The 9,851-nt window shown below is 46.1% G+C and overlaps 1 protein-coding gene across 1 annotated transcript in view; it reads left to right on the forward strand.

Moving 5' to 3' along the window:
• SMARCAD1 (SNF2 related chromatin remodeling ATPase with DExD box 1) overlaps positions 1 to 4,917 on the forward strand; it is a 44,628-nt gene extending 39,711 nt beyond the window's left edge. Inside the window, exons 20-24 of the mRNA XM_028743524.2 lie at positions 735 to 923; positions 1,957 to 2,075; positions 2,716 to 2,898; positions 3,269 to 3,378; positions 4,371 to 4,917. Of these exons, the coding sequence (XP_028599357.2) occupies positions 735 to 923; positions 1,957 to 2,075; positions 2,716 to 2,898; positions 3,269 to 3,378; positions 4,371 to 4,432 (663 nt within the window). The 3' untranslated portion in view covers positions 4,433 to 4,917. The remainder of the gene's footprint in view (positions 1 to 734; positions 924 to 1,956; positions 2,076 to 2,715; positions 2,899 to 3,268; positions 3,379 to 4,370) is intronic.
• The last annotated feature ends 4,934 nt before the right edge of the window (positions 4,918 to 9,851 follow it).

Raw genomic sequence — 9,851 nt, forward strand, 5'->3', positions numbered from 1 at the left:
TCTTCCCACTCACACCCCAGCAAATATCTCATAAGGACCATTCTTCACTTGAGCAGGTGGATAAGGGAGGAGTGGGGCAGTGCACTGTCCCCCTTTTTCTCCTGTGCCACCACTTCATCGTAGAATACAGTTGTTTCTGACCTTTGTTGTAAACTCACATCCTGCTGTTTGGATTGTGATTGCTCTTGGGAAGCATGGTTTTCAAGGCATCTGTGGTATACATAGCTAACAAGGCAGGATTTGGCCTTGCCATTTCTTGGTTGCATCACATTTGTACAGAAGTTGACATTCCAATCCAATCCCTATTCTGCCAGGTCTGAGAAATAATTCTTCAACAGCTAGTTGTACTCATATGAACCACACTGTAGGTAGTTATATAATTCTGTGTATACAAATGTCACAATATTTTCTCCAGCTCTAGGATTAGTCCCGATTTTCTACTGAAAAGACAATCATAAACATTTTTACCTTCTGTATAGGCACAGCACACATGTTCCCTCCCCCCAAAAAACCCTATATTATCTGAGAGATGAGTGGGACAGGGAGGTGATTGTTGCCTATTGTCAGGCTTATTCTTTTTGTTCTAACATGTTATGACTATTGAATGTATCTAAAATTTTCTAACAGCACTTACACTCAAAAATCCATTTGTAAACTTAGAAAAGAAAGCCTGAAGAAATATTGGTAGTTCCTAAATAGCTTGCTTCATTTTGATTTATGATTATTTGTTTTAGGAGCCTACACACTGTGAAGCAAACCCTGACCTTATATTTGAAGATATGTCTGTGATGACAGATTATGAATTGCATTTGCTTTGTAAACAGTATGCAAATATTAATGACTTCAAGCTTGAAATGGATCTAATTTTGGATTCGGGAAAATTTAGAACACTAGAGCGCATTTTGTCTGAATTCAAAGAAAAGGTTTGTTCTAAAAGTATATTTTGGACATCCTAGAATATACACATATCTTACACATAAATGTGCTAATATCAGTTGGGCTGTGTTTTAATGTCACTAAATCTTGCAGAAAGCCGTTTGAGTGTTAGGCTTGGATGTCAGAAGACTTACCTCAAATTCCCAGCAATATGAGGATGGATGTGAGCCAGAAATAACCCTAGTCAGAGTTCAGAAGTCAACAGATTCCTTCCCCTCCACCTCCCCACCAACACCTTGGCTTGTAACTAACCCTGGTTAAAGTTCTTGCCTGCTCCCCAATTTACCCCTTGCTAGTATCTGCATAGGGTGGCCTTCTCCAACCTGGTGCCAACTAAATGTCATGGAATTTTTAACTCCCATCCTTCCTGATGATTGGCCATGCTGACTGCAGCTGTTGGGGGTTGTAGGCCAAAAAGTCTGGAGGACCCCAGGTGGGGGAAGCCAGCGGGGACTCAGGTTTTCATCCTTCACCCTAAATTGGCGCCTCATTGTCCTTGAAGAGTAGGAAGCATACCTATGTAACAAAAATGGACTCAGATATTGTTCAAATATTTGTTGAATTTGTTGGCTGTTGAGTACTCAGTCAAACAAGAAACATAAAGGCTTATTTTTAAAACACCTGAACTTTCCCGTCTTGAGATCTAAAATACACATTGAACGGCTGAAACTTGGTACTTCAGATCACAACACATTGTTGTGCTATGTAAGCCCAAGGTAAAGTAATTGAATCCTGGGGCATTTTCTCTCTATTCCCGTGTTTCATTGCGAATATACTGGTTGCTCCAAGGATAGTCTTGCCTATGGCTTCAAATCATTACTCAGCACTTGTAAGTTTGCAGATTCTCCAGACTTGTTGGGAACACCGGTTTAGCCATGATTGTTCTATAGTGTTGAAGAGAATTTGAATCTTACACAAGGTGGCTTTTGTTCAAGTGCCAGAACTCTGCGGATACGTATAAAACAAACTTTCAGGTGCATGCATGGGTTTTCTCTTAAATACTGCTCTTCCTTCCTTTAGGGTGACAGAGTTGTCCTGTTCAGCCAATTTACTATGATGCTAGACATCCTAGAGGTTCTTCTGAAACATAAGCAGCACCGATACCTGAGGCTGGATGGAAAGACACAAATTTCAGACAGGTAGGGGAAACTTCCACAAGAACACAAGGAAGCATTATCAGGTCCAACTAATAGTCATTTCTGCCTCTATTTGAGCTTGACTCTGGGAGGTACTGGGAATTAGAGGAGATCTATAAAGCAGCTCAAGTTAATGAAAAACTCTTGAAGCAAGATGGTTAAAATTTCTTCCCTTCATATAATGCATAGAATGAAAGGAACTGGAAATAATTGCTATAAAGCCTAAAACAAAGATAATAATTACACAGTGCACAGTTGATTGAGCTAACTGTAGACATGCTGTCTGGAAATCATAATATAAATGACTAATGAGCGCCGAAGCTTGGAGCCTATACGTGGCTGAATTCTCTGTACCCCGACTAGCAATTGACAGAGCAATGTTTATTCAGAATGAAGTCCCACTGTGTTCCAGCAGAGTTCACACTCGGGTTAGTGTACATGGAATTGCAGTCTGAATGTCTGAACTGATTCCATCGAAACTTATTGCGTGAAAGAAATATCCATAGGGTATGATCTAAAATGGTTTGCTTGTGAACATGCTTGACTTGAGCATACCTATGTGTGTCAGCTCAAATAGTTGAAGGCAAAACAACAATAGGCTTGTATACTGAAGACTGCTTTGCTTTCTCTCTCTTTTTGGTAGGATACATCTGATAGACGAGTTCAATTCAGATATGGGTATATTTATCTTTTTGCTCTCCACAAAAGCCGGTGGTCTAGGGATTAATCTGACCTCAGCCAATGTGGTCATCCTCCATGACATTGACTGTAATCCTTACAATGACAAGCAGGCGGAAGACCGATGCCATAGAGTAGGACAAACTAGGTAAGTTTTTAGTTTATGAGGAGAAGCTTTAGTTGTAAACAAAATAAATTATCCACGATAAACTGCATCAAGTATTCTAAATCTTTAGAAGAGATTTTTTGTGTGTCTAGAGGTGTAAGCAAGCTGGTATAACTGGTAAAGTGTTGGATAAAACTTGAATTCATTTCCCATTAATTTTATATTGGAATATTATTTTTCAGAGAGGTGTATGTGATGAGACACTTACAGTCTTCATTAAAAATAATTAATGTGCAAGCACCATTGTTTTCTGTAGAACTGCTGGAAATTTAAATGGAAATGAAACACTCATGACAAAATCGGGATTTACAGAATTGTATGAACAAACATGTTCTTTTTATTTTATTTTAAGAGAAGTGAAAGTGATACGGCTCATAAGTAAAGGGACTATAGAGGAATCCATGCTGAGAATTAGTCAGCAGAAATTAAAGCTAGAACAAGACATGACAGCAGCAGATGCAGGTAAGCTCTTGCAGCACCATTTTGAATATGCTGAGTAGAAGCAGCTTTGGGCCCCAAACTGAGAGAGAGATCAAAGAGATACAATATTTAGGTTCATTGTGCCAGGAGTCCAATGGGGAAGAGAAATGAATAATTTATGGGCAGTTGAAGTTGTGACTTTTTGGGTTAAGATGTTAAAAAGTAATGCAAGAAAGCAGAATGTGCAGTTAAAGCAATATTTAATTTCACCAATTTGTCAACACATTGCAGCGCTAACAGCTGGTGCAATGGCAGATTCATCACAGTACTTTAAATGTAATGGATGTTGGAAAAGATCTCTTATATTTCTCCTGTTCAGACATACTTCTAAAACACTGTTTTGGAATTAGAATGCTAAAGGACAAGAATTTAATGGGGAAGGAATTTAATGGGAAAACAAGTAGCGTATTGCTGTTTGGACAAACTTGTGAATTTAGTTCCAACGCAACACATTCCTTGCACCTTCTTTCCAGATTAGAAATCTCGTGTTGATTAATGGATATCTGAAGCTTTTGCAAAGGCAGGAGCCTGGGTAGTGTGCTCAGTGTAGCATTTTGAATACTAGCCCACTGCTTTGATGTCTTTCTTAAGCATTATACCACTTTTTCACATCTAGCTGGATGCTAGATGCTTGCAAGCCAGATATTTTATTGTGCCACTTACCATACTTGGATCACAGCTTGTGCAAGCATAGTATCAGGCTCAGCACAACAGTACAAAACCTAGAGACTTGCATGGTTTGTGTCTCTAGTTTTGCAAGTACATATCCAAGCTACTCTTTACATCATTAGTCCTTAGTCATAATGTAACACCCAAATTGATTTGAGGTCACTTGGACCTTAAGACGTCAGCAAAGTTGCAGAAGGGGATGGATTATTATTGCTTGCAGGTTTTTTAGCTGTGTAGAACGCTGATTATTTGCATGAAATGCTTCTTCACAAATACACCTCTGATTCATTCTTTTTATTCTGCAGGAGAAGAAGGGGCCATTCCAGCAGATATAGCAACGCTATTAAAAGCATCATTAGGTCTCTAATAATAATATAAAGAAAAGTGTTGTAGATATCTTTTTAATTTGAGGGGGGAAATTTAAAATGTGGTGCTTCAAGAATTTCTTGTTATTAAAAACATTTGTATGGACATTTATAACTTTTTGTAATTTCCTTGTATTACTCATGGTATGGTTTCTTTTCCTCCCCACTCTGCTACTCCGAAGCAAAAAGTAGAGTTGCCACAAAAATGTAGTGCATAAAATGCCACATAAGCTATCTTACCAAGGCAATTTTAAAATGGGATCCTAGTTTGAACTGAACTGCTAATGCTTAAAATTGTTCCATATTTTTGTAATTATTTCTACCTCCAAATATATATATAGAACCTGTCTATTTCACTGGATGTGTGGGGGTTTTTTTACATGTGCCTTATTTGAAATGCCCATATTGTTTGTCTCTCTGCTTGTTTTTATTTGAAGTACTGTAATGTTTTGTATCAAATTGTTCACAAAATAAAAATTGAACCTTGGCTGATGGTGTTTTGGTAAACGATTTTTTGAAACCCAGAAGGAGTTTCATTTCAGCTGGGAACATAATGTCATCATAAGTTTAAGTTCTTCAAATATACTTTTTATTAACTATGGGAGAGTTGTGCTGAGGTTTTCTGGGCAAGGAATTGGGCAAAGAATTCCAATTGCAGTTGGTTTTAGAAAGTAGTGGTCAACAGATCTGTTCTCCAGAAACTTTTAAACTAGTGAATCACATTTTGTTTTGATGTCTTGTACAGATTAGTTTGTCTATAGATTATATAACATTTACTGACTTTCTTACAGATTTTATTGTTTATACATAGTTATATTGTGGATAAAAACTTCCTTGAATTTTGTTGGGAATAAACAAGATTATGATAATTGTGAAGTGCTTAAAATGTTAGGTTGCTTTACAAAATACATAAAAAGGGCAGGTTATACCCAGTGGGTTTGCAAGCTAATCTAAATATATGTTGTTACCAGGCTCCTATCTTTTCATTGCATGGATATGTCTCTTCCTCCTTCCACAGCCCCAATATCTCAGTAACTATTTATTTATTTTATTTATTTATTATATGTATTATCGCACCTTCAGAACCATATGAGACCTGCATAAGTCCACAAGGCAGCTTACACATAAAACAGTGTCAGGAATATGAACAATAACTAACTGAACTCCCCATGACACATACCCATCAACAGGAGAAAAATAAGTTGCACAATCAACTCACAAAACTTGTCAGCATGTCAAAACTTGGATAGCAAATATGCTGCCCTTCAGATGTTATTGGACTGTGGCTCCAGCCAACATGGCAGTGATCAGAAATTATGGGAGTTGTAGTACAATAAGGCAATAAGTTTTCTGCCCTTGTTGTAATCCAACAACATATTGGAGGAGTGGGAGGAGGCAAATTCTGTAATGTCCAAAACACAATATATAGATGAATGTCTGAGCTGTTCAATTATTGTCTTTCAGGTCACAAACTGAGCCCAGAATTTTTTTTTTTTTCTTCCTGGAATTTGCTTGTATATGGCTGACCAATGCTGGTCTCACTGAATGAGAGGAACCAGGCTCTAGATTAGGAAGGAAGATCCTCCTTAATTCTCCAGTGCAGTGTAACCCTTGCCCTTGATTCACATGGCCATACACACGCAGGAATATCTCCACATATTCCCCTGCCAAACAAATGATTGGTAAAATGACCCTGGGGCAGGGGAGGAGAGGCCTGACTTCAAAAATTCTACAAGATGCTTGTTGCAAAATGCTACAAAACGTGGCTGGCTTGATTTCTCCCAGAAGGTGGCAGCATTGGAAGTAAAGTGAAGGAGGTCAATGGGGAAAAAGTGGAATTAATTTGCAAAAAGAAAGGGAGATGGTCAGGAGTGTAATCAAAAACATCTAGGAGGTACCAGTGTGTGGACCATGATCATAGGAAGATGACTGAGGGCAGCCACCACTTATACCGACCTTCACCAGCCTGGTGCCTTCCAGATATTTGGGACTCTGACTACCATGGCCATGCTGGCTGGTGCTGATTGATGCTGTAGTAGTCCATCTGGAAGACACCAGCTTCCTTTAGTCTCCTGACGTTGATCCTCGGGGGGCGGAGCAACAACTGCAGGTTTTGCCTTTGAACATTAGGCTAGTCTTACACACACTTCTCCTTTCTCCATCCAGGCAAGCAATAGGGATGGCTAGAGCTCAACGAAACATCAATTGGCAAAAACGCTCCATGTGGGTACAAAGCAGACCTGCTGAGAGGTGTGGCCTGGGGAAGGGGTGTGTGGCTGAAGAGGTGTAGCTCAGGCAGAGAAGACTGGAGGGCCACATTTGCCGCCGCCCTGCCAGAAGTAGAGTCTTTCCAGAACTACTCATATGCGTTACATATTCTTTTGTCTCTGATCACCTCTCACTGTGAATGCTTCTTCCAGCCTGACCTATATTAGAACTCAATTACTAGTATATCCTCCCCCACCCCAATCTTTACCTTCCCGCCTCCATTCCTTTAGCACCGCTGCAATCTTTCCCCTTCAGTGTCCCACTTTCCCGGCTTTCCCCTCCCTTTCAGCATGCTCATCGTTCTGATCCTCCTGACGTGAGTTGCTGTGCCCCCCACTCCCCTTTTGTCCGCGTTAAAGCCGTTTTAATAAGGTGGGCAGAGGTTAAGCCAGCAGAAGTCACGTCCATGTTAAAGCACTCACGTGGGCCCCAAAGCCTCATTCACTAATGGTGCAATCCCAGCAGAGTAGAAAATAGAGGGGGGGGGACTGTTAGGTTAAGTGTGTGTTTTCCACCTCCCTAGTGTGCAGAAATAATGCTGCATTGCCCTCCTCTTTACCTTCCCCTGCTTGCAAAGACTGGCTACGGCAGATTGAACGGGCGAGACCAAAAGTGGGTCCAGATGTCAAGAAGGCAGTTTCTGCATCTGCTGCAGAGGGAAGTGAGGGGCAGATGGGGCTCGTCAGCCTGGGAAAGTAGCCCAACTAAGGGATGGAAAACTCATCCTAACGCTCTGCTGCCTTGCAGGACCGCTTCAGGAGAAGAAAAGGCAAAGGAGTAAACACTACACAAATTCAGAGTGGAGTCCCTAAGATGGTTCGATGGCGCCTGGTATGCCTCCTTCCGGCAACTCCAAGCTGGTGCCAACCAAATTGCTCTACTTTCCTTTAGACCACCTTGGTGAGGCTGAGAGGGGGAGTTTTGTCAACTGGGCAGCACAGGCCCTCCACACACACGGCCCATGCTTGTCTTGAGGAGGTCACTTCACTGCTGCTAAGGCAGCTGTTTGTCTTCAGCCCTGGAGGCGCATCTCCACCCCCATCTCCCTTATGAACCTTCCCATAGATCCTGTGATCATCATCTGTGGCCCTTCTTCGTGTGCCTCCCCCATGGGAAGTCCCAGGGGAGGGGGGAACAACACCAGAACAGGCCTTTTCTGCGGTGGCTCCCTGTTTGTGGAATGCTCTCCCTACAGAGGCTCACCTGGTGCCTTTATTACATAACTTTAGACACTAGGCATTGGGCTGATTCAACAATCTATGGCCTTTGACACTGTTGGGAGGTGGTATTATTTTTGTTTGCAACTAGATTATGTATAGGGTCGCAGGTGGCGCTGTGGGTTAAACCACAGAGCCTAGGGCTTGCCGATCAGAAGGTTGGTGGTTCGAATCCCCACGATGGGGTGAGCTCCCGTTGCTCATTCCCTGCTCCTGCCAACCTAGCAGTTCAAAAGCACGAACTGCAAGTAGATAAATAGGTACAGCTCTGGCGGGAAGGTAAACAGCGTTTCCGTGCGCCGCGCTTGTTCGCCAGAAGCGGCTTAGTCATGCTGGCCACATGACCCAAAAGCTGTACGCCGGCTCCCTCGGCCAATAAAGCCGCAACCCCAGAGTCGGTCACGACTGGACCTAATGGCCAGGGGTCCCTTTACCTTTTTAGGTTACAGTGGTACCCCGCAAGACGAACGCCTCGCGAGACGAAAAACTCGCAAAACGAAAGGTTTTTTCGTTTTCGAGTTGCCTTGCAAGACGAATTTCCCTATGGGCTTGCTTCGCAAAACGAAGCTTGCCCCGGGGACAGCGGGTCTTCTCTTTTGAAGCAAGGGGCGGCGGGGAGATCGCTTCTCCCCACCGCCCCTTGCTTCAAAAGAGGTCTGCCCCCGGACCTCTTTTGAAGCAAGGGGCTGCGGGGAGATCGCTTCTCCCGGTGCTCCGAAGCGGGGTGGGGGGGCGGGAACACCTGCCCCAGCCGCCGGGCTTCGTAGCGCTGCTGCGAAGCCGGGCGGGGGGCGGGAACACCTGCCCCAGCCACCCCGCTTCGGAACGCTGCTCCGAAGCGGGGTGGGGGGGCGGGAACACCTGCCCCAGCCGCCGGGCTTTTTAGCGCTGCTGCGAAGCGGGGTGGGGGGGCGGGAACACTTGCCCCAGCCACCGGGCTTCGTAGCGCTACTGCAAAGCCGGGCGGGGGGCGGGAACACCTGCCCCAGCCACCCCGCTTCGGAACGCTGCTCCGAAGCGGGGTGGGGGGCGGGAACACTTGCCCCAGCCACCGGGCTTCGTAGCGCTGCTGCGAAGCCGGGCGGGGGGCGGGAACACCTGCCCCAGCCACCCCGCTTCGGAACGCTGCTCCGAAGCGGGGTGGGGGGGCGGGAACACTTGCCCCAGCCACCGGGCTTCGTAGCGCTGCTGCGAAGCCGGGCGGGGGGTGGGAACACCTGCCCCAGCCACCCCGCTTCGGAACGCTGCTCCGAAGCGGGGTGGGGGGGCGGGAACACCTGCCCCAGCCGCCGGGCTTTTTAGCGCTGCTGCGAAGCCGGGCGGGGGGCGGGAACACCTGCCCCAGCCACCCCGCTTCAGAACGCTGCTCCGAAGCGGGGTGGGGGGGGGCGGGAACACTTGCCCCAGCCACCGGGCTTCGTAGCGCTGCTGCGAAGCCGGGCGGGGGGCGGGAACACCTGCCCCAGCCACCCCGCTTCGGAACGCTGCTCCGAAGCGGGGTGGGGGGGCGGGAACACTTGCCCCAGCCACCGGGCTTCGTAGCGCTACTGCGAAGCCGGGCGGGGGGCGGGAACACCTGCCCCAGCCACCCCGCTTCGGAACGCTGCTCCGAAGCGGGGTGGGGGGCGGGAACACCTGCCCCAGCCGCCGGGCTTTTTAGCGCTGCTGCGAAGCCGGGCGGGGGGCGGGAACACCTGCCCCAGCCACCCCGCTTCGGAACGCTGCTCCGAAGCGGGGTGGGGGGGCGGGAACACCTGCCCCAGCCGCCGGGCTTTTTAGCGCTGCTGCGAAGCCGGGCGGGGGGCGGGAACACCTGCCCCAGCCACCCCGCTTCAGAACGCTGCTCCGAAGCGGGGTGGGGGGGGCGGGAACACTTGCCCCAGCCACCGGGCTTCGTAGCGCTACTGCGAAGCCGGGCGGGGGGCGGGAACACCTG

This window comes from Podarcis muralis, chromosome 9 (genome assembly GCF_964188315.1).
Source record: "Podarcis muralis chromosome 9, rPodMur119.hap1.1, whole genome shotgun sequence".
Lineage (NCBI taxonomy): Eukaryota > Metazoa > Chordata > Lepidosauria > Squamata > Lacertidae > Podarcis > Podarcis muralis.